Genomic DNA, 25,813 nt, shown 5'->3' with positions numbered 1-25,813 from the left:
TGCCCCTTTTTAGGTGGGAAATGCCAGTCAATTTTGGGGACCACTTGATTCTGAGACCTAGTTGATTGGATCCCTGGCCAAAGATGTATGTAATATGTCTGTGTTAGAATGATTTAAAAGGTTTTTTAAAAAGAATCCTGGATTGATAATGTCATCCTTCTGGCATGTACTTTCCCTTTGGTTACCTGAGATGTTATTATCTCCAGGTCCTCCACCTCTCTATTTTGGTCACATCCTTTTGTCTCACAGATTGTATACATGTGAGACTTGGTCCTTGGGCTCACGCTCTCTTCCCTCTATGTATGTGCTCATTCTAAATTCCTTCAACTTGATGTCATGGCTCATTTGACTTGCAAACTTTTAAGTCTTGATTTGCCAGAACCGTCCTTGTCTATGCCATGGCTATTTGTTGTTTAGACCATGGAACTGTAATTGGCTTAAGGGAATTCACAGTAGCAGTTACAACAGCCAGCTTGATTGAAGATATCCAGGAAAAAACACTGTAGGCAAACTGTTCGCCTGTGTTGATCTCCTCCAATCTACCTGCTGCTCCACGGTTAAATGCAGAAACCACGAGGTCTAATTTAAAAGACAAGGAACATCCTCTGGTTGAAACAGCACGTAGGTGGAATAGCCTGGGGATGCTGCTCACCTCCTTGTCCCCTGCTGTGGGGGAGGGAGGGATTTGGGGGAAATGCAGTCCAGCTCACCTTAAGTGTGAGGGCAAAGGTCTGAGACACTTCAACTACTTCCATGTTAAACAGCACCAGACTTAATGTGAATTCCTGGGGGGACCTCAATGCTCTCCCTTCCTCTAATCAATTCTTTCATTCCATGGCACTTTGTCAAAATGCTTTTTAGTAGGCCAAGTATAAAATGGCCTACTGGCTTGGCCCCTATCTATTTTCTTGCTGATGCTCAAGAATGTTAAAGAGGTTAATGAAGGCAGGGCTTCCCTCTACAGAAGCCAAGCTAAAATCTTCTCATCATGGTTTACTCTTCTATCGATTTAAACAATGTGGTCTCTAGCTTAATTTCTGTCCTGGTTACCTTAGGAGACAGTGTTATTACTATTTCTACTAATTTCCTAGATTTCCACTGGTCTGGGACAGCATGTGTGATCTTGCTCCTCCCCCCTGCGGACCTTTCACACACTTTAAGAACATAAGAGATGCCAATGTTGGATCAGGCCAAAGGCCCATCCAGTCCAACACTCTGTATCACACAGTGGCCAGAAATACCAGTGCCATCAGGAGGTCCACCAGTGGGGCCAGGACATTAGAAGCCCTACCACTGTTGACCCCCCCAAGCACCAAGATGACAGAGCATCACTTGCCCCAGAGCCCCTATCTATACCTTGTGGCTAATAGCCACTGATGGACCTCTGCTCCATATGCTTATCTAATTCCCTTTTGAAGCCGTCCATGCTTGTAGCTGCCACCACTTCCTGTGGCAGTGAATTCCAAGTGTTAATCACTCTTTGGGTGAAGAAGTACTTCCTTTTATCCGTTCTAATCCGACGGCTCAGCAATTCATGGAGTGCCCACGAGTTCTTGTATAATGAGGATGAGTGGAATTCTGCAGCTGTCTTGTGTTTTAGGCACCATCACTCTCTGGAATTCTGCAGCTGTCTTGTGTTTTAGGCCCCATCACCTTTGGGAATGAGTCAAAGGCACTTCAAAGTTTACGAACCAACAAAGCAGAACACTAAGTAGAGAGGTGTCTGCAGTTTCTCTAGCTAGAGAGTAATGTAAAAAACCAAAACTGATACCCAGGCAAATACAACCTGACATTGGTCAGACTACTAAACTGGAAGTCAGGATTTGATCCCACGAGATGGATGCTTGTACAACTGTAAAACTGAATTAGTTGGGCTTTGCAATCATCCACACTTTGTAACGTATTCATTTCTAGTGAACAAAGCTTTCTGAAGCACTTAAACGAGAGAATTAGCAAACAAGATTAAACTGACTGAACACTTACCATTTGAATGTAGAAGTCACCAGGACTGATGATATAAGTAACAACAACAGCAGCTTCTGTACTTTCTTGGGGCATCACAGGTGGGCAGTACTGCAGCGGCACAGAATTTTCAGACTGATCGGCCAGTTCAGTGCGGAAGCTGGCAAGAGAGTTCAGAATAAAACACTGAATAAAGTTGTGGAAGAAAGCCACCTTTAATTGAAATGTCTTAGATCAACCCTAGCGGAAATGTACTGAACTATTAAAAAAGCAATTCCCAGTATTCCCATTGCATTTTAGGATAACCAGGAAACAAAAAAATCAGAGCAGAGTTTATGCTGATAATGGCTGTGATGATTTTCAGAGACTCTTACTAAATGCTCTGGGACAATCCAAACTGCAGACCGGGGGGGGGGGGGGGGGGGGTTGCTTCTACAATAACCAGGGCAAGTTTAGCTCCCATTCCAACAGTGTCCTTGAGGAAAGGAATTAGTTCTCTTTTACTGCAATGTAAGACAACATTCTGAAACCCGCCCATCATCTAGGTGTCCCACTCACTAAGGATGAGATGAAAATGGCAGCACCATGGAAGCAACACATCATCTTACTCTCCCCAAGGGGCAATTCCCCCCCCCACTCCTGGAGCCAGGGCTGAAAATGGAAGGTCCCTCCTTGGCTAGGACTAGTTAAACCTTTCTTCCCTGAAAAATAACCTGCTCCATAATGGACAGACAGTAACAAGTATGGAGAGTTAACACTGAGTTCTCTCCTTTTCCCATGCTAGCATCACACTTTGGGTCAGATATGGATGCACTCTTCGCTTCAAGAAACATTATATTTGATGGTTCAGAGATGTATGGGGTAAGGATTAAAGTGCATTTCAATTCAGACATTCTTATCAAGTGAACTAATCAACTGCTTGCTTTGATTTCACATGCAGATGTTCACAAGAGCAAATCACTACATACTTGAATATAAAAAAGCGACTTGAATTTAGAATTTCCTGCATTAATAACTAGTCATGCTAGTAACCATGACAATTAAGATTTATAGCACACTCAAAAGGCTTAAAGGCAATTATACCAACTCAAATAATGTTCGCTTACGCAGATTGCCACTGAATCACACATCGTTTAGTGTTGTGTGTGCTCAGAATAGCCTTCCTGGATTATAAAAAGATATTCAAAGGTTTTAATGACACATACCTTGCTAAATCCAAAAAAACTAATGCATCCCTGAGGGAGATTGGCATGTCACTGCTTATTTTGTTTGCTGGAGGTTTCATCAGATCTACAATAAGAACACTGTCTTCTTCCCTGAACACTCTCATTTGGACGGTTTTGTTATTTACCATTTTCAGAAATTCTGTTCTCGCTGCTCTATTCCAGCCTTCACTCTGTTACAGGCACAAAAAACCAGCCTATCTTCAGTGCCCAAACTACTAGCAGCTACAAGAATTAAGAAATAATTATCTTGAAAACCCAAACACAGCAACCGATATTCAACATGGAGGAGGGATGCATGTGGAATCATTCTTAAAACAGTAACAAGCAACCAACACCGTTTCCTTCAAGTCAGCAGCCTTTTCATACATATGAAAGACTAGCTGGCTATTAGTTCAGAAGGGGAGAAGTCCAAGTTTTGAAAAACTATCTGAAGGTATTTGTTTAAGTTCAACCATTCGTGGCTGCAGGTGTAGAGTCTTGCTGAGTCTGTTGGCAGTGAGATTCTGAAAACCAGCACTATGAACGGCCCTGAGAGAGATACAGTGGCGGATGGCAATCTCCCAGACTACCAATGCACATAATATCTTCAAACCTGTGCCCCCTCACTTGCTCAAATAATACATGCATTTCATATTGCCCATCTGGAACAGCACCCTTTCCCCTTAGGATTTATGCAGAAGAGGTAAGGACAAATGCACTGAGCACAATTCCAGGATGTTGATTTGAACACTACCCTGGAAGCAGCAGGACTACTATCCTTGCACTGATAAGCCTTCACAATGTGCCCCCCAACCCCAAAAGTAAGCATGGCATAGGGAACCCAATATCCAAACACTACTCTTTGTGAGAGGTTGTAAGAGCCAACCCACCAATGGAGGAATTTCACTATGAGGCAAGGAATGAACAGATGATGCCCCTGGGAGTATCTTAAAGGGTCATTTTGTCTAATAAACCAAACCTCCAAGAGCCTCATATGGAGCCTGACATGTTGGACTGCAGTAGTAGATGCCATAAGACCCAATAAATGCTACATCGATTTAACACTTACAAAGAAAGGAACATGCCAAGGCTGCAAAGGCCCTACTCCTATCTGTAGGTAGAAATGCTCTGGCCTTTAAGGTGTCCAGTGTGGTTCCAATAAACTACACCTGCTAGGAAGGCTCGAGATGAGATTTCTCAAAGTTAACAATCACTCCTAATTTCTGACAAGTATTTAGGACAAGGTGAATGTGCTAAACAAGCAACCCTTTGTAAGGGGCTGTAATGAGCCAAATCACTGAGATATGGGCCTGAGGTCATTAAATGGGCAATAACTACGCCCATACACTTGGTAAACACCTTGGGAGCCATGGCCAGTCTGAACAGCAGTGCAGAGTATCAGAAGACTTCAGCACCAAAACAGAAATGTAGGTGCCTTCAGTGAGATGGGTGGAGAGAAGAAAATAAGTATCTGTGACATCTAGTACTGCCAACCGAGAATTTATTGTGAGAAACTCCATAACTGATGTGAGCAAAACCATTTGAAACTTAGCAACATTCAAAAACTTAAGTATGTGGCGGTCCAGAAGAGGCCTGTGGCCACCATCCTTTGTATCTAACCAACAAAAAATGGGGGGGGGGGGGAACCCCACTGCTGGGAATCTGCAAGGACTCACTGGACTGCACACTTCTTTAACAGCTCAATTACTGAAGCCGCAGTTCTGGATAAGGATTATCCCAAGCAACAGCTACTGGAGGACAAGGGAGATGGGACTTTAATGAGTAACCCTATCACATAGTGGTAAAAAACAACAACACCCTTATCCCAGCAAACTATGCCAAAGAAGCATAAGGTTGCCCTTTACAGTGAAAACCAATAATGAGGACTTTGGAGTAAATTGAGCTGGGTCCTTCGAGGGAGGCTGACAGTTGACTGATCTGGGTCTGGAGAGGTTTCTCCTTCTCTTGAAGGAAGGAGACTTGAATGAGAGATGCTGAGGACACATCTGCAGAGCCTGTTGTTTCTGGGACCCCTGGCCACAGTAAAAAGGTGTAGCAAAGCCCTGTCAGCAATGGACAAAACACTGACAAGGGGGAGCGTAGGAAGGGAGAACCCCAAAGGATTTTGCAGTCTGCCTACTCCTCCTAGTGAGGAACTCCTCTGTTGTAGTGCAAAACATGGAATCCTCAAAGGAGAGGTCTTCAGCCTTTACAGTAAATGTCAAGCAGCAAGGCAGTGTTGCGCAACCAGGAGCGTCCATATAGCACAATTGCAGACGCCATAGATCTCACCAAGGCATCCACAGCATGCCTCCTAGCATTTATCTTCTGTTCTGGCAGCTTAATAGCTTTGGTTTGGATGAGTTTCAGAAGTGCTCAACGCTCACCAGGGAGGGGATCCAAGTACAAAGATATTTTTCCCCACAGGAAGAGTTGATACCTCCCATGATCACCTGCTGAGGCTAAAGGCTGATAAGGAATAAATCTTTCTTCCTAGGTCATCCAGCCATCTACTCTCTCCGTCAATGGGAGCAGAATGTTGGCCTCAGTCTCTGCTTTGCTTGCATTTCCTCTTTCACATCTGAGGATAGATGGGGGTGCATGGAGAGGAAGGCCAAGTACGAGGTTCGGAGGTCAGAACTGACAGAAACAAATGGGTGGAGTCTGGCTTTTGTAGGACTGAAACAGATGGTTTTGAAGGGTCTGTAAACGTGAGTGCCATTTCCCCTTAGGCTCCCTTCGAACAAAAAGCTCTATCCGATCAGGCTTTTGGGGCAAATTCTGGGGCAAAACCCCAGGCAAATTTTACAAGCGCCCATGTTATGTACCTCACCCAAGCACATTAAGCACAACAGGTGAGCAGGGTTCTTGAACTTGCCTCTTGCTGCACCTTCCAAATGGCTTCCAAAGCTATTTACAAAATGTGCACATCAAGACATGTTTAATTTATTTTTGGTAAATGAATTCCATTAATCCATTCACAATGTCATGCTCTCCCAGAGGTTTCTGTAAGATTATTGGGCAATTTTTCTATCTAGAAGATATTATCACAGATGCTTGGTTTTACAGTTCTCAAACTGTGAATCTGTGTCTGCAGAGATCACATGCGTCTTCATCACAGAAAAAAATATGTTATAACAAACATACAGAGTTGGAAAAAGACCTTAATCCCATTGTTCCTTTGCTATGTACACTGAATCAACCCTTTATCTCTTAAGTGCGAAGTTTCCAAAAATTCAGTGAATAGAAGATTGGGAGTGGAAGTCGTAAATCAAGACCAGTGCCAGGAGGACGTCGCCCGCAGACAACAGAAAAACAACTCGCTACAAGGGGGGCCTGGTAGGTTAGTCACCCCCCCCTTGTATGTGGCCCTAGGTTAGGACTTGTACTGATTAAATATGTGAACTGCTCAGAGCCCTCAGGGGGTGAGCGGTATACAAATGGAAAGATAAATAAATATATCTGCACAAAAAGCTAGGGGGGGGCAATAAAAATGAAAGTTAAACCTTTTGAGCAGAATACTCCACAAGTCTTTGGATCTTTATGTGTATAGCCTAAGGTTATTACATTCTTCTTGCCTCGGAGGAGAAAACCTATAACAGCAGCAGGCTGTAAAAGAGACCCAGTTTGGGAATATTTCAATAAAGTTCCTCTAGCTATGGGGAAGGCAGGCATGTGTGCAAGATGCAAACACTGCAACAAAGAAATGCAAAGCCTGGTTGCCCAAATGAAACAAGATCATGAGAAATGCTGTGATGAAGACAACAAAAGGAACATGTCTGAACAAACAGGATCATCAGGTTGGTAAACATTTTGATCTCATCATATTTCTTAAAGACTGCCTTGAGGAACTGTCATGTTTGAGCAAAATTATATTTGCTATTATTAATACAGCATGTTACTGTCATTTTGATACAGTTATGAAAAATAAAAGAGTTGAAACAGGCATATATTCCTTCTTTGGCAGTGAATACAATGAGTAATACTAAATAAGCAGAAATGGTATAAATAATAAACCGCATAATAAATTTGTCATCAACAAAGGATTCTGGAAAATATCCACCTTCGAGATCACCATATCCTGTTCTACAGTTTCAGAGTTCTCTGTCCAAGATAGTGTTTTAGTTACATTATATACATCACACATCTACAGTATATCACCTAGAAGAAAGAAAAAAGCCAACCATCCAGGAACCACAATAGATACGTTTGTAATAAAAACTAGATTAGAAAGAGTTCTGATGGGAAAACTGCCCAGTTTACGCAACAAACTCTTCTTTCTGACTGAAAACCTACACTTCATCAATATGATCCAGTCCCTGAGACTAGGATACAGTCCACCCAGTAGAGCAGATGTTGTAGGGAACCTGCTGGATAGTGTATGACAGAGAAATGGAGCAACGTGCAACAGCTCTAGAGGGTAAAACTGTTAACCTAAGTCTTGATGGGTGGAGTAACGTCCACAATGATCCTGTTACATGAGCTTGTATAACAACGGAAGGGAATGTCTTCCTTGCAGAAACAACTGATACATCAGGAAATGCATACACAGCAGAGTACTTACAAGATGTGGCAGCAAAAGCTATAACAACAAGTGAACAAAAATTCAAAGGTATAGTACGCAGTTTGGTCACAGACAATGCTGCAAATGTATCCAAGATGAGAAGAAACTTAGAAGAGCAGGAAGGGAATACAACGCTAATAAACAGATGGTTGCAGGGCTCATTTGCGGCACCTCCCAGCCAAAGACTAGTGTCATTGAAATTGCTAAATACTTCTGTAACAATCATTTTGCAGCAGCAGCAGTAGCAGCTCTGAAAAGAATGGGTGGAACCAAACGAATGCTTCCACAAGATAGATGGAACTCTGTAATGGACTATTTTGAGCCTATTCTGATGACAGTTTGTGAACAAAATCAAGAGAAAATAGATGGCACTGTCACAGCCAAAATACTCAACATTGGGCTTAAAGAGAAATGTTGAACATATGCTGAGCATCCTGAAACCGATTTCTGAAGCTTTAAACAAAATACAGAAAAACAGCTATTTTATTGCTGATGCTGTTGAAATTTCGAAGGAACTGAGCGAGCACTTAAAACACAGAACCACACACTAACAAAATTAAATTACAAGCATTAAAAAAGGAATGGGGCAAACACCGTCCTCCAGCTCATTTTCTCGTAAATATTGTCAATATCCGGTACCAGGGTCAAACCTTAAACTACTGAGGAAGAGGAGTTGGCTATGACATGGGTATCCAACAATCATCCATCTGTAATGCCAACTATAATAAACTTCAGAGCTAAGGGGGAGCCATTTAAGAAATATGTTTGCTGGTGATGATTTAAAGAAAGCCACAACAGTGAACTGGTGGAAGTCACCTAAGCACTTGGATTTAGAGACTGTTGAAGTAATGATTTCACTTTTAACAAAAAGAGGTTGCTTACCTATAACTGATGATCTTCGAGTGGTCATCTGTGCATTCACACCCTGGGATATAGTGCACCTGCGCCAACCCCGATCAGTATTGTGACGGGGGAGCGGGCACGAAAATCCCTTTAGCTTTCTACAATACCGATCGAGGTTGGCACAGGCGCACTATATCCCAGAAATAAAGGTTTTTAAAAGCAAAAAAATCTCTTCTTTCCAACAGAGCAAGATCCATTGATACTCTGAGTATTTTAAATACTTTTGACTATTTTTACAACAGAATGAACCCATGGTATACTTAGTATCACTTTACATTCATAACAATCATTTGATATACTGGTTAATGCTTTTCTTCCCGTGCAAAGATGCATAAAGCAAACCACAGAACACACTCCTGATGGGTATGATGTTTTCAGAGTATACTTACTGAACGTTTGGGAACAATGTCCTTCAAGGAGCACTTCAGTGCTAACTTATTTATACCTCCAAGTTGTGCCTCAATAAGAAAATCAGGTACCCTTACAACTGAGCACAAGTCTTCTGTCACTACATATTCTAGAGTAGCATGTTCTGGATTCATTGCGACATCATTAGCAAATCTAAGATCAGTGGGGGGTGAAAAGATGCCAGAAGTTATTTCTCACTTTATTATCAAGAAGTATACTTTTAAGCTTGATTTAATTCTGTGAAAAGAAACTTTCCTTGGAAACAATTACTATCCACCCAATTTTTAACTCAAGAAACCTCTGTGTATTTTAATCTTCCACTGGAGTGCAAATTTCTAAAACTGAGAGAAGAATCTAGAAAGAAAGTTATACTGTGTACATAACACTTGGCCTCCTGAATAAAATAAGCTGTGTATAGAGAATAATGTAGATATTCTACACCAACACACATAATATGAACTGAGGCCTGAGCACTGATATGTCTTGATCCTCTCATCACCACACTGGATGTTCTATGAGCACTGCAGGGGTTCAAGTTATAGTTTAAATTGTTCCCAGTTAACTTTGTCTGTGTTTAAATGGGCTGGCCTCTACAGAACAGAAATTACTGGAATTTCAGCATGAGACATTCAGAGCCAGTCCGAGTGTCTGTTTAAAGCAGGATCATAAGTGTATCATTCTTAACACCATTTTATTTAGAGACTCATGCAATGCTTGCATTGCAAACAGTGTCCTGGTCAAGAGAACTTAATCTCCTCTCAAGTTTTTTCCAAGATATAAATCACATCGTGTAGTTCTAGGCTGCTGTATTCAAAACGTATACTTATGACAAAAGAATGATGCAGAAAAGTCTACTACTCAATATTCTTTTTGAACCTTCTACTGCAGGTAAGGCAACAGTGCACTATGACCCTCCTTTCAAGAGGAAACAAAGAAGCAAGCAGATACAGTGGCAACATTTGTAGGGGGCTGATTTACACATAACCAAGGCTTGTTGATTACTTATACACCAATCCCAACGCATATACAACCTTTAATGTTAACTGGTGCCTATATGGTTCAATTTGGTGGCGGCAGCAGCACAACCTTTAATGTTAACTGGTGCCTATATGGTACAATTTGGCGGCCGCAGCAGCACACTTGGAAATAAAGGAGAAGACCTTGCCCAAACAGATTAACAGAAAAGTAAATAAATGAAAGTGTCAACTTGAATGTAAGACTCCTATATAGGATTTGTTCCTGAGGAAAGACCAGAGGTCTGAAACAAATATCCGGAAAAAGTGTTGACTGAAAGAGAGACACAGGTTGATTGAATTCGAAGCAGACTGCTTTTGTGAATTTGGATAAGGATACAAGACTGTTAGAGGGATATAGACAGAGAGTCTGGAGCAGACTGCTATGTGAAGTTTTATCGACCTTTGTGTTTTTTCTATGAAGGAATATGTTGTTGTACTTCATTACCAGACACTAAATGAAGTTATGGCTTTAATCTAGTGTCATTCGTTGTTGTATTGTTCTGTGGGCATCTAGCACATGTCTGCATATATTTTTTCATACCAGACCATGGTGGGAGATATACAGCATAGTTCAATTGCACCCCACCATACATACAAACAACATGATGCAGTAATATGTTTTCTAGCCTACTGCCTCAGTGATGTTTAAATCCAACCATTCATGCCTTATTCTGCTGCTCACACCTGTAGATGGCTTGAAACTCTTGCATTCCTTCTCAGCAACCCACCCTAGTCAATATCTTAATACATAATCAACAGTGAAATTCAGGTGGGTAGCCGTGTTGGTCTGAAGCAGTAGAACGAAGTTTGAGTCCAGTGGCACCTTTAAGACCAACGAAGTTTTATTGAAAGTGTAAGCTCTCGTGTGCAAACTTCGTTGGTCTTAAAGGTGCCATTGGACTCAAACTTTGTTCTACTGTAATCAATAGTGGTTATTGGTTAACAAGCCTGGGGACCCAGATGGAGAGCAAGATGGAGAGCAAGACAAATTTGTCTCCCACTGCAAGATCTGTGTCTCCAGGATCTCTGAATTCTCACCCACCCATTTTCCTTTGAAGGACACAACACGGCTCTCAGCATTCCATCCTCTCCGGAATATTTTCTGACCAGACCATTAAGGGAAGGGAAAGTGTTATAAACTCACATTTTTCTGCCCTTGAGGTGAAGCGCCTACTGTAATTTGTGGTTTTCCAGCCTTTGTCATCCGCACAGGGGGCACCTAATTTCTCCACTAAATCTAGTGGAAAACATTCCTGTACTAGTTTAAAAAAACAAACAAACCAAGAAAGTAGAAAACTGTTCATACCCTGAAACAGTTAATGCTTCAGAATGTCCAGAGTCTATAAAGAATACTTGCATCATAGCAACGTCACAGATTTTGTATTTTGTTGGACCACAGGGCTTCCCCTCATTTGTATTCTGCTTTGGAATTAGTTCAATAACTGTTGCACGGCACCATATTCCATGCTCTTTACTTTTAACAAAGACTCTTGCACCTGAAACAAAGGTTGTTTTTTTTTTTAAAAAAAGGATTACAACATTAACAGTACTCAAGGAATGGTGTTCCTAGAACAGCTGCCACATTAATGCTTTAAGTACTGAAGGATGAGAGCCAGTTATGAAATTCCTTTTTAAAAAAATTAAATGTATTGGTTTTTTCCATTAAGTTCATATACATGAATCTTCTACATTTCTGAATTTTGAGTCCTCTATACATTATTTTCTATCCATTTTTTAACTCTTGTCCATCTTTGCGTAACAACCTTCTCATAAATCCCACGCAATTGTGTGTACAACCTGTCCATTTCCACTACTTCCATCAGTTTTAATGCTATTTCTTGAGTGGGCAATCTATCTGTCTTCCAGTACTTTGCTAACAAAATCCTAGAAATCATATAAATGTACAGCAGGATATACTGTTCCCTGTGTGTGAATTGATCACCTGGTATTATATTCAGCAAATAAGTTTCCGGCTTTAAGTCCACATTTACGTTCAAAATTTCCCAAATAGTTTTTTGTACCATTTTCCAGTATTTTTGAACTTTATGGCATCCCCACCACATATGGTAGAAGGTGCCCACATTAGACTTACATTTCCAACATGTATTAGAAACACTCTTCTGACATTTAGAAATTCTATCAGGCGACCAGTACCATCTATGATGCATTTTATACACATTTTCTTTGTATGACACTGAGAGCCAGTTATGAAATTCCTATGACACTGCATTCCAGAGGGTACTTTAGGTTGATCTAAATGCCGACATGTTAAATTGAAACAGGACACATTTCACTTATCCTTCCTCTCTGGTTTCAAATTGCAATGCAAAGTTCCTAGTAAAGAAATTAGTACCGTCTATTCTGAAGTGAACACTTTATCAGAAGAGTTACTTAGAGGTTTTTTAAAAAAATGTTACCTAATTCCAAGATGTCTGTAGGGGATGTATTCTTACTATTACAGAACTGCTTCAATATTTTTTCCAAATGAATTAACATTTTCTTTTGTGAAAGCATCCGAACATAGAAGTGACAAGGATGTATCACACAACTGACAAGAACTAATTCTGGAGAGTCTGTATAGGATACAGCAAAATAAAAGAAAAAAAAGCAGTTATAAACCTTGAAAACAATATGTATGTTTAACACACTACTGAAAGAACATTGACAAGTATGCATGAAAATTCTGCCTTTCAGAGCAATATCTAAACACATGAAACAAAAGAACGGTTTACCTAGCTGCTCTACCAGAACACCATTTTTAGAAATTCTCTTCGTGTGACAAATTTTGTACTACTACAGATATATAAATTCTTAAGTTTCAGTTTCATGGAGCTATTACATGGCTTGTTAGGAAAGTGCTCCATTCATCCATGAGCAACTTTACAGGTATGTACGTGTAGCTAGAACATTGTCCAGCAAAGAAGAAAATAACAGAGACAGAGAAGTCCAATTTAAGTATCTATAACAGCAATTATTTCTTGCTTCTGTGCACATATGCAAACATACAACATCATTGTTTAAATCTCAGCTAGAGGTATTCAAGCACTGGCACTTGAAGAGGCAGCCAACTGAGGACTGCCAGCCCAATAACATTTCTCCATTCTACAAACCTTGCTAATTTCTGCCATTTAACCATTAAGCATGTTCAGAACATAAACAAATTTTAAAACCAGACTTCAATGGCATACCTGCTTTTAATCCAAATGGAACCAGCCGCTTTTGGAAAAGCTTCCTCTGATGTGTATCCTCAGGGTACTCTGGGGAACAAGCTTTTTGGGGAAAGAAGGTCATCTTTCATCAGACGTAAGTAGAATAATTCTCATCCTATGAAATCAATTGGCTTAAGTACGTGAAGCTACTATATGGTATTCCTATCTGGATTACTGCTTTTAATAAAGCAGTTGAACAACTACAATCCAAATTCCTGAGGAAGATTCTGGGGTTGCCTTCGTGTGTATCTTATGCTGCCATTTGTCTGGAGCTTAATTTGAGACGGTTAGAGACCAAGGCCTGGATTATTACTTTCAGATTTTGGCTACGTCTGCATTTTAGATGTAACCACAATAGCCTTATCACCTATATGCTGGAAGAATCTCAATCCTCTGCGTGGCTTATGGCTATTGAAAAGAAAATCACTTCTATTGGTTTTAACCTGAGTGACCTTGTCATCCGGTCAGAGCTTGAGGTCTTTACTTTGCTTAAACAGAGGCTTATTGATATAGAGTTGCAAGAGCTCAGAGCCCTTGCCTCCGGAAGGTGCTCCTCAGTAAGGTGGGCTTATCCCCTTTCTGGTACTCTACCATATTACTTTTTCTGTCTGACTTCACCGCAAATGTGTAGAGCTTATCTGTTGGCCCGTCTTAATGTTCTCCCTTCTGTTATTCTTGAGGGGAGATATAAGCAAATTCCTTATTCAGTCAGGTTCTGTGGATGTAATAGAAGACAAATAGAAACTGTTGAGCACGTACTCTTACACTGTAAATTGTTAAATGACATTCGAGTGGAATTTATAGAAGCCCCCCTTAGGTTGGTAGCAGGCCAATCGGATAGAATCAAGGTACAATTTCTCCTTGCTTCACGAGATCCGGAGATCATTGAACTGACTGCTAAGTTTCTCCATGGTTTTATAAAACGGAAGAGTGACCCTGATCATATTAATGATTCTTAATTATAAGTCTAAAAACTTAAGTTTAAAAGTTTAGAAGGCCAATTTATTTTATGATTCAGGCATCTTTTGTATGGTCAAATCTAGCTTGTGACAACTTGAGTTAGGCCTGACATAGCCACGACTATCTATTTTATAATTTCTTTTGGACTGTATTATTGGTAAATGCTTCTAATATTGTATGCCAATAAAAGGTATTTGAATTGAATTGAATTGGCTTAAGTATCACACACCAAGAAAGCAAGCAACACCACCAAGCTGATTTCTCTAGAAATAGCAGGAGTCAAGATGGCCAGGAAGCACCTCCACCTTAACTTGGTAACACTGTCATCCAGGGAAATTTATGCTACATCTCAACAGCTGTTACTGTCTTTTATTGCACACGTGCTCTAAATACATCAAGAAATACTTTTCTACTTAAAAGCACACAAAGTGACTTATAAAAACTAATGGAACTACATCCAATATATGAGATACTAGAATATAGTTATTCAGGCAACAGCAACACTACATAGGGACAAAGAGAGCAGGTAATGTCTCCCCTAATAGATATCAATGTAGTTACGAGGAGAAAGCTGCTGCAAATGCAGGCTTTTGGAGGGCAGAAAGGAATGTATGAGCGGGGGGCCTGGTGGTGGGTGGAAGGGGCTACTGGGTGCTGTCTGCCTGGGGTTCCACCCCTATTCCCAAGACCAGGAAATGGCACTGTTATCAGGCTTCTTAAAAAAAGGAAACAGAAATGGTTGCAGATTGAATGGTAAGAGTGCTACTCACTTTCTGGATAATCTTCAATTATTTCTTCAATTATAACATCTGGAGTACATACTGTCTGGGGCAAAGTAGCAAGATACTTTGGAGTTGGCAACTGAGGCATCTGCTGGACCCGGGCACAACTGCCATCAAGCTGGACATCACATTCTTCTGCAAGAATCTTTAGATCATTCTCTTCAACCGATAGGTCATCTTTTGTTTTTCCTCTTGGTAAAGTGGCACTTTTGAAGCCTTGTTCCTTACTGCTCAGTTTTATGGAACTATCTCCAAAGCTGTGTCTAAATTAAGAAGTTATCCAGAGAAGGTTAATCTTGGGGGGAAATTACTATGGAAGATCAAATGCACTACAGAAACAGTGAACTGGTTCGGCTGTTTTCAGATGCGTATTTAATGCCCTCTTACCGCAACCCTGAAGATATGCAAGACAGCCAACCAGGACAAGTTATGCATAGACACATTATTATACACTGCTGTTGTGAAAAGGTGAAATAGTGGTTAATTAGGTTAAATTTCAGTAGAATTATGCTCTCAGTTGGTGTAGGTATCAGCAGCAGATGCTAAGAAAGTGCCATCCATAGAATGTGGGCTTAAATCTAATTTCAAATTGGTCTGACTGAAGGCACAGCACATAAGCATTGCCTACAGCAGGTGCCAGGAGCTGCTGTAATGAGAAGAAGTCATGGGGACCCTGTATTACATGTAGTCCCCTGGAAACCTGGCCACTACTTTCTAGAAACCTTCAATACCTGTATAAATCTGTTTTGTGTTAATCCCAAAAAATGCTTAAGTAGGAAGTGCCACATTATTTAAACTACTAGCAGAAGTATGCTGATAGACACTAATGTTTCTAATGTGGGAAAGCTTATATACCAAGATGAAAAGGAACTTACAGATCAGTCTTATCAAGGAGAATTTTCCCCATATTTTCCAACAGGGAGGTACTCTTATCACCATTTATGTAAAATCTGTATTAGGGGGAAAAAAACCAAGTTGAATTTTATAAGCTGCTGGCAATATTCTCTATGCATTTATTTTAGTTACTGATTGAAGTAGCACCACTTAAGTATTGGGGACCCTCAAAAGCCATGCAGGATGTCTTGCAGAAAATACAGCTGAAGGGGACGATCAGCACTCTCCCACGCCCAATATAGTACACACACACAGAAATGCTTTTCACTAATTCACACGGGAGTTCCTTGGACCCCGCCCACTATTCACGTTTGGGTGCTTGTTCAAATAATTATTTAGTACAGGTATTTTCTTTGAAAAAGCTTGTGCTTCCCACATACCACAAGGAATTAGCGCCCTTAAAATATTTATATGCTTGCCTTTCTCCCAAACACAAACCTCAAGTTTTAAGAGAGGTTACAATGTAAGAACAATTTTAATAAAAACAAACAGAAGAACAGAGAAAAAGCTTTAAAACCAGCCTAAAATCACTGTAACCCACCCACCGACGGGTATCCCCTTTGCTAGGCTCAGCCTGCCCTAAAAGCTCTCCAGAACAGCTCTGCTATACATCCTCACCAGAAGCCCTGATCTCTTCTGGGAGACTGTTCCAGAGGCATGGGAAGCAATTTAAAAGTCTTGAGCCAAACTGTTGCAGAATGTGCCTTACACAAGGGGGGGGGGTACTGAAAGTAGGGAAGAAAGAAGCTGTCACACAGAAACATACTGACAGAACTGGTCCTTCAAGTATGCAGACCCCAGCTCATGAAGGGCTTTAAAAGTAAGCACCAGCACCTCAAACTGGATGTGGAAACTAGTTGGCACCCTAGCAAAGGGACTTATGGTCCCACTAGCTAAGCCGCAGATAACAACTGGGCTGCCACATTCTGCAACAATGCCAGTTTCCAAGGTTGTCTTCAAGGGATGCCCCATAACAGAGTACATTACCGTAATCTAGCCTCAAGGTTACTGGAGAATGGATCAGATCGGTGCGTTCAGATCAGGTATCTACAAATAGGGACTCAGTTTCTTTATTAGAAGGAGCCAGAGAAAAGATTTGTTTTGTCATCATGGACACCTGTTTTCCCAACAGGAAACCAGGGCCCAGCGAGATTCCACACTCTTACAAAGTCTTTCAGCAAAAACTGCACAATCCCCTTTAAAGTAGTTGTTCTTCCTGGCAGCATCAACCAGGACTTCATTATTCTTAGTGATCTAATAATGCCTTTAGTTTAAAAAAAAACACTAAAAAATACTTAAGAAACACAAATATTAGCTTCCTTAAAACAGCTGACGTTCCAGTCATTCATTACCTTGGAAGTGCTCTTGTCTTCAGATTATCCAGTTTTGAAACGTCATCCTCAACCGTCATTTTTAAATTGCAAAGAACCTGAAATTATAAAACCCTAATTTATAGATTAAGAAACTTCTGGTAGAAGAAGAACTTGACTTCCAGTGCTGGAAAGCTACAAACACCTAGTGCAAAATTACAGTTCTGAATTAGTTATGCAGGCACACAAATAACCTAAAAGAGCAACCATAATAAATCCCTCAGTTTCTCAGTAAAGCTCAAGCTAAGATCCAATTGTAGGATTCAGATATTCATAGAACTTTAAACTATAGAGAAAATACAACTACAAAAACCTTAAAGGTAAAGGTAAAGGTTCCCTTGCTCGAAAGCCAGTCGAATCTGACTCTAGGGTTGCGGTGCTCATCTCCGTTTCAAAGCCAAAGAGCCAGCGCTGTCTGAAGAAATTTCCGTGGTCATGTGGCCGGCATGACTAAACACCAAGACGCACGGAACGCTGTTACCTTCCGACCGAAGTGGTACCTATTTATCTACTTGCAATTTCTTGCTTTCGAACTGCTAGGTTGGCAGGACCTTACGCCCCATTAAATTCAGTGAACACTTAAGTGTGTTTAAATGCTCAGTTTAATTCTACTGTACTGTGATGGCAAAGACCTTTTCCCATACCGTTATCTCAGCTTCCTGCCAAGCACTGATGCTTAGGACCTCCAAGAACTGCCCCTGGTCTTGACTAAAGCTCTCTAAAAGCTTCAGGATCTCACATAGCGGCCCAATGGGCTGCAATGAAAGCCTCTGAACACCCACTGCACACAACCAGAACACCTACAGCCCTGAGGATCAGAACCTTTACCAGGATACAACTAGATACAGTCCTAGCACAATCTTCTCCAAGGACTGATCCAAAGAAAGGATACTGGGGCTATATATTTGCTAGTGGAATTCCACAACTCAGTTATTAGATTTTTATCCCACCGTCCTAAAATGTTTACAATACACATAAAACAGATTAGGAATAACATATAACAGTGCTATAATCATAAATATAATAAAGTGCTAGTATCAATAATTTCACAACTTCACAGTGGTAGTTGCTACACAGTTCACAGTCAGCCCTCTAGTCTTCTTAGGCAGCTGGCTCAGGCTATATTGAAAGATCCTGGGGGGGAACAGGGCTCTCCCATCCAAGCTGTCAGTCGTTAGTGGTGGCGGTGGCTCCAGAAGCCTGGCAGAAGAGCTCCATTTTACAGGCCCTGCGGAACTGCAAAAGATCCCACAGGGCCCTGATCTCTTCTGGGAGCTCATTCCACCAGAGTGGAGCCGCCACCGAGAAAGCCCTGGCCCTGTTTGTTACTAGCCTGGCCTCCTTAAGACTTGAAAGGGCCAGCCAGTTCTGAACCTGATCGCAGTGCTCTCTGGGGTATATGTGGGAATTCATAAATCATTGTAATTGTTAAAAGTGGGTGGGTCCTGTTCCAGGCCCTCAGCTTACCTGGTAGCACCCATCAAGTGTACTGCACTATTTTGGGGTGTAACTATATGATACATCCAGCATGTGTTCGGTCATGGGTGTGCGACTGGATGCACAGTCTGATGCACATGGGGAACGCTGACCTAAAAAAGTGCTCATTCACTCACAGCTGCGAAGGGGGGGGAGAGCAGCTTCCAACCCTCCCCCCTTCACCAGCTTAAGGGGCAGCAGGGGGGTGTTTTTTCCTCTGGACCAGATGTATACCCAGGATTTTCCCAAACTGGAGTTGGCAAAGCTAGCTGGAACAACACCCCGTTGGTTCACAAGGCCACATTCTAAGTTGCAAACTCTTACAAAACTGCCATTGGCTAGCATCTGCTGCATAGAAAGCAAGGGTTCCGCACCTCCAGCCTCACTTTGCCTACATGCTGAGTAGAGCAGCAGGGGTGGAGAAGTTTCCTCCAAGATTCTCAACTTTGGCTTGTTTTCTCAAAGAACTCCTGGTGCCAGACTCCTACCCAGTCTTCCCCCTAAGCTGAGTTAGTGTGAGCTAGCTCACGGTTCTCTAGCCTCCGGCTCACACACTTTTGTCTCGGCCCAGGAAGGATGGATCCAGAGCAAACTGATTTATGCAGTAGCCAAATAGCTCACTCACAACTTTAATGCCAGGAGCTCACAAGGTAGAATTGTCGCTCGCAACACTCCACTGCTTAGAGGGAACATTGCTCCTACCCCAAAGTTTTTGTCTGTTGCCCCACTTCTGCACTTGATACTGGGAAGATCATAGCTCCCCCTCCTCTCTGTGTCCAATTTTAAAAAAAGGCTATGTAAATATTTAGTAGACTTTCTACTAAGGAACCTACTGCAGCCCCTTGTAACTAATTGCCTGGGAAGAAATACTGCAAAAAAGTAGCTCTGTACAAAAAAATGATATAAGGATGTTTAGTAAGCCTGCAGTAACTTGTCTGAATATTACAGATGGAGATTTTTAAAACATGAGAATAGAGAAAACATCCAACAGAGAGAAGGAACAGAACAAATTAAAATGCAGCTCACCTGATTTAAACTATGGCAACTCTTAAAAGAATTCTTTGCTTTCAACCCTCTTGCTATCTTTATGGCTCCATCCAAGCTACTTTTCTTCTCTGTAATAGACAACTGAACTTTATGTACATCAGTTATATAGCTGCTGGTGTTCACTACCAACTCTGTCTGTAATTTCCTTTTCCTAATAGGAAACCAAGAAAGATGTGTCCTCAGAAAAAGCTGACCAAGTAACATTAAAAAAAAAATGATTTGACAGCATACACACACAAAAAAAACCCTCAAACATTTTGATGGTTTTCTAAGCCACAAGCTAATGACATCATTAACTTTTACAGTCTGTAGGAAGTTCTTTTTAAACAAGCAATAAAGAACATAAGAACGTAAGAGAAGCCAATGTTGGATCAGGCCAATGGCCAATCCAGTCCAACACTCTGTCACAGTGGCCAAAAATACCAGGTGCAAACAGGAGGTCCAGCAGTGGGGCCGGGACACTAGAAGCTCTCCCACTGTTGCCCCCCCCAAGCACCAAGAATACAGAGCATCACTTGTCCCAGAGTTTCTATCTATACCTTGTGTCTAATAGCCACTGATGGATCTCTGCTCTATAGGCTTATCCAATTCCCTCTTGAAGCCGTCTATGCTTGTAGCCGCCACCACCTCTTGTGGCAGTGAATTCCATGTGTTAATCACTCTTTGGGTGAAGTACTTCCTTTTATCCATTCTAACCCAACCGCTCAGCAATTTCATTGAGTGCCCACGAGTTCTTGTATTGTGATAAAGGGAGAAAAGTACCTCTTTCTCTATCTGCTCTGTCCCATGCATAATCTTATAAGCCTCAATCATGTCACCCCTCAGTTGTCATTTCTCCAAGCTAAAGAGCCCTAAGCGCTTTAACCTTTTCTCATAGGGAAAGTGTTCCAACCCTTTTATCATTCGAGTTGCCCTTACCTGCACTTTTCCCAAAGCTATAAGGTGTGGTGACCAGAACTGCACACAGTATTCCAAATGAGGTTGCACAATTGATTTGTATAGGGCATTATGATTTGTATAGGGCATTATGATATTGGCTGATCTGTTTTCAATACCCTTCCTAATAATTCCCAGCATAGCATTGGCCTTTTTTATTGCAGTCACACACTGTCTTGATATTTTCAGTGAGTCATCTAAAACTCCAAGATCTCTCTTGATCAGTCTCTGCCAGTTCAAACCCCAGCAATGTGTATTTATAGTTAGGATTTTTGGCTCCAATGTGCATCACCTTGCACTTGGCCACATTGAACTCCACTTGCCACGTTGATGCCCACTTGCCCATCCTTGACAGATCCCTTTGGAGTGCCGCACAATCCTCACTGGTTTTCACCACCCTGAAAAACTGTGCGTCATCTGCAAAATTAGCCACTTCACTGCTTACTCCCAACTCCAAATCATTAATGAACAACTTAAAAAGCAGTGAACCAAGTACTGATCACTGCAGTACCCCACTGCTTACCACTGTCAACTGAGAAAATTTCCCATTTATACTCACTCTCTGTTTCCTATTAATTAGCCGGTTTTTGATCCTCTTATCTCGTGACTATTGAGCTTACTTATGAGCCTTTGATGTGGAATTTTATCAAAAACTTTCTGGAAGTCAAGGTGAACAAAATCTATTGGGTCGCCCTTGTCCACGTTTGTTCATTCCCTCAGACAGTTCTCCAAACAAGCAACTGACCCTAAAACAAACTACATCACCTGCAACATTTTTAACACTCAGCTACATACAAGTAGTACGTATTAAAAGGGCGCTTCTGTACAATTAGCTCCTAACTGGCCCTGGTCACACGGGCTGGATATCACCAGGGGGGGGGGAGGCGTGGCTAATTGCCCTGGCGCAGTTTGATCCGCGATTACGCGATCAGATGCGCCGGCGACACATCACGGGTCCTTACCTCAGCACCAGCAGGTAAATGAGGGACCGGAGGGGAATGCTGCGTGCTGGCGCAATCACACCACGGGCGCCTGGAGGCAGCCCGTGGCAAACGTTTACTAGTACCTTGGAGGTACTAGTTTTTTAATGCGCATTGTTGGCGGTAAGCCACGGGTGCGCTCCACTTCCCAGATGTTGGGGTGTGATCACGCCCGGATAATCCGCCCACCATCCATGCCTCTCCCATGGCAACTTTGCCATGTGACCGGGGGCCTTAATACATCTAACTGCAACCATGGGAAAGATGACTTAACACACCAATTTCCTTATAAAATGTTTAAGATTTGCTCACATACTTCATACCACAAAGTGATGAGGAAACTAACAGTTACATGTAAAAATCAAAAGGAAAGAATCAAAGCCTATTGAGTTAAAGGACGTAGCTTTTGAAACTTTAAAAAATCAGTGACTACCATTTCACTCCTCTGGGGAGAAAAATCAAGTAGGAAAGAATTGTTATGATGTAAAAAATGACTTAAGAAGAGCCCTGCCGGAGTAAAACTAGTGGTCTATCTAGTCCAGCATCCTGTCTCACACTGGCCAACCAGCTCCTCTGGAGGGCCAACAGGGCATAGAAGCCAAGACCTTCCCGCTGTTGCCTCCTAGAACTGGGATTCAGAGGTTGACTGCCTCAGAATGTAGAGGTTCCCCTCAGTCACCATGGCTAGTAGAGTTAGACAGATTCTCCATGAATCTGTCAAATCCTCTTTTTAAGCTGTCTATTCCTGTGGCCATCTCTACATTCTCCAGCTGTAAATTCCATATTTTAATCTGTGTAAAGTAGTATTTCCTTTCGTCCATCCTGAATCTACTGCCCATCAGTTTCATTGGATGCCCTCCAGTTTTAGTATTTTGTGAGAGAAATTTTTTATCAACTCTCCCCAACCTATGCATAATTTGATAAACCTCTATCACATACCCCCTTAGTTGTCTCTTCTATAAACTGAAAATTCACAGCACCTTCAGCCTTTCCTCAGAGGGAAGGCGCTCCAACCCCCTAATAATCTTTGGTAATTTTTTATTTTTCATATGTGCATGTGTGTGTTTGTGTGTGTGCTTGCACTTGAAAGTCATGGTGACCTCTGGTGACTGACTGTGTACCTGGAAGTCACAGCAACCTACTGGGGGCCTGGAAGATATTCAGAGATGGTTGAATAAAGCCATCATTATTCACCCACCTCCCAACTGCTGGTATTCCAAGGAAGTCTCCCATTTAAGTACTTGCCTGAGTCAACCCTGCTTAGCTTCCAAAATCTGACAAGATCAGGCTTGCCTGGGCTACCCAAGTCAGGGCAACCCCCTAATAATCTTGGTTGCCTCTCTTCTATACTTTTTCTAGCTCCTGATATCCTTTTTGAGATATGGTGATCACAACTGTAGACAGTATTCCAAACGAGGCCCCACCATAGATCTATACAGGGGCTTTATATCAGTGGTTTCATGTTGAATCCCTTTCTTTTTTAGCATTTTTTTATTTAGAAAAAGTTTACAACAATACAAACCAAAATACAGAATACATAAAACCAACTTGGAGAATATTTAAGCAGTCATAACATTAATAAAACAAACTAAAACCAGTTGTACTACTAAACTTTGCTATAATTGCATAATTTCTGAAGAGTGAAAGTCACCTATAAACTAAGCTTAAAAGAATGATGATTGATCTAGAAAAAGGTAAATTGAACTCTGCCAATATATATGAGAAGGCCTATTAATGTTGATGACAGACCACACTAGAAACGGATCTTGGGGAGATATGAAGACTTTGAAGGAAGAATGTCCTTCTCAGACATAAATTGGAGAACTCTTGACCATGTAGCAACAAAATCGTAAGGAAGAAGGTGATGTCTCAGCATTTGTCTGAGTAATATATGTGAGTTTTGCTAAAATAAATTGGTCCCATATTTTTTCATACCACATATTTAAAGACGGGGAGAAGCAGATTTCCATATTGAGACAATTGTCTTAATAATCCCTAACATAGAATTGGCATTTTCCATGGCTGCCGCACACTGGATTGACACGTACCTGTGCTGCTCCCAGTCAGCATTTAACTGTAGTTAAGTAGAACTGCCATATATCTTTAAGAGCAGTTGCCCCTGGAAATTGAAGTCTTTAGTTAGGCATCCCAAAGCATCCCTGTGACTGGCTGATTAACAGTCATTTCCTACACCTAGAGGCGCGAGGATTTGAGTTTACAGCTCTCTTCCCATTTCTTTGTCTACTCTTTAAACGGCAAGGAGGTGGGAGCACGCAATCTTTTTCACCATGAGCCATGAACTGAATTCGATTACAAAGATGTGAACTTCACCAGTTAGTCAGCTTTGATTTTAAGTAAAGAAAACTTCTGAATGCATGTGGAGGAACTGAATAAAAAATGATTTAATTCTACTTTACTCTGGCCGTGCGTTGAATCACATCCAGAAGGCGCTGTTGTCTCTTGACTTAGCGCCTGACAGAACAGTACCAATTAACTATCCACTATGACCCCAAAATCTTTTTCCCACTCAAGTCTCAGCAAGTTCAGACCTTGTTAGCCTATTCTTGAAGTTGGGATTTTTTTTTTGTTTCAATATGCATTACCTTACACTGATGAACATTGAACTTCATTTGCCACTTTGTCACCCAATCTGCAGAGATCCTCTTGGAGCTCTTCAAAGTCATCCTTGGTTTTCACCATCCTGAATAATTTGGTGTCATCTGCAAACCTGACCACTATACTACTTACCCCTAGTTCCAATCATTTATGAAGAAATTAAACAGTCCCGCCCCCAAAACAGAAGCCTACTCTCAACAGCTGAAGGTTAAGCTGCTACTGACAAACATCACAAGGTGTGGTGCACAAAGCTCATCCCCCCCCCCAAAAAAGGGGGGGGAGAAGAAAAACTAAACCAGCCAAGCAAAAACCTCCAAAGGAAGTTTAGAAAACTTATTAAGGGCCAAAAGTTAAAAACATAAACAAGTACAGACAAAAGTGTGTTTATTTCAAAGACATATTAAAAAACTTGTAGGGGCCCAAATAAAGCCTCATAAAATAATCAAAGTGACGAATCCACAAAAAGAACAGTGTATGATCTGAGACGTGTTTTGGCTCACAAGAGCCTCCTTCAGAGGTAAAACAGTACAAAGTACAAAATACACCATGCAACAAAGTCCCTGTTACACATGCAAGGCAGTAAACGATTAATATAGGACCACAAATTGAATGTTCCAATCTGGAATTTAATGACACATCAAAAGATTTTAATTGGGGCCACAAACAGATCTGGCCTTGCGTCAAAGGTAGTTGCATATACTGGAAGTATTAGTACCAATATGTACCTTCCAGTTTAGATCCTAAAAATGCAAGTAAAATTGCCGTTATCAGGGACAATGTGACATCAATATGTAACAGAGCTCATCTACACAAAAATCATACAGACATATTCTCCTTGGTCTCTCAAGAGTCCCTACTAGATACAGCTCCTCTGTCATGTGTTATTCTACATAAAAGGCAGGCATTTCACTAATGGTTATAACAAATACTTCACCACAGAGAAACGAAACCAAGCACATATAGCCCCGACTTTTAAAAACCCCACCATAACCCACTTTACCTTGAATTTAATGCAGCAATGAAGTTTGTAAATGTGGCATCAATAACACCTGCAGTCTTGCCTTCTTCTTGCTTTGCTTCAGTGACCAATTGTTCAAGTATCTATTTCATTTTTTAAAAGAAACAACTGATGAAGTCAGATCTACAATTATGTACCTAGTTTCTGGACAGCAGAACAGTTAAATCCAGAGTTTGTTAAAAGACATGCAGAAGTTTCAGTATCTCTCTCCTCCTTTTTTTAAATACTTGGGAACAACCTACAAGTATTTTGATGCTAGATTTTAGCAATGATTATATGAAAAAATAAACATTTTCTATCCGCAGTTATGAGATCCGTTAATACCCAGCCTGATCCAAGTAGTGTCATCATCAGTGGTGGCCTAGATACAGCTCAAAAGGACGTGTGCTATGCTCAGGATTACTATCATCATTAACAACTAGTCACTTTAACTGCTACAGATGTCCCAGATTTCATGTTTCCCCACT

The 25,813-nt window shown here is 41.3% G+C and overlaps 1 protein-coding gene across 1 annotated transcript in view; it reads right to left on the bottom strand.

The window, feature by feature from the left end:
* Positions 1 to 25,813, bottom strand: part of RNF17 (ring finger protein 17) — a 69,067-nt gene that overhangs the window by 33,062 nt on the left and 10,192 nt on the right. Inside the window, exons 6-15 of the mRNA XM_015429479.1 lie at positions 25,329 to 25,429; positions 19,776 to 19,947; positions 17,256 to 17,332; positions 15,885 to 15,959; positions 14,998 to 15,272; positions 12,476 to 12,631; positions 11,365 to 11,554; positions 9,024 to 9,195; positions 3,168 to 3,358; positions 1,984 to 2,122 (exon numbers count right to left, since the gene is read on the bottom strand). Of these exons, the coding sequence (XP_015284965.1) occupies positions 1,984 to 2,122; positions 3,168 to 3,358; positions 9,024 to 9,195; positions 11,365 to 11,554; positions 12,476 to 12,631; positions 14,998 to 15,272; positions 15,885 to 15,959; positions 17,256 to 17,332; positions 19,776 to 19,947; positions 25,329 to 25,429 (1,548 nt within the window). The remainder of the gene's footprint in view (positions 1 to 1,983; positions 2,123 to 3,167; positions 3,359 to 9,023; positions 9,196 to 11,364; positions 11,555 to 12,475; positions 12,632 to 14,997; positions 15,273 to 15,884; positions 15,960 to 17,255; positions 17,333 to 19,775; positions 19,948 to 25,328; positions 25,430 to 25,813) is intronic.

Source organism: Gekko japonicus, unplaced genomic scaffold (genome assembly GCF_001447785.1).
Source record: "Gekko japonicus isolate JY-2015 unplaced genomic scaffold, Gekko_japonicus_V1.1 scaffold237, whole genome shotgun sequence".
Classification (NCBI taxonomy): Eukaryota; Metazoa; Chordata; class Lepidosauria; order Squamata; family Gekkonidae; genus Gekko; species Gekko japonicus.
The sequence above is the reverse complement of the archived record's forward strand: the minus strand, read 5'-3'. Positions and strand labels throughout refer to the sequence as shown.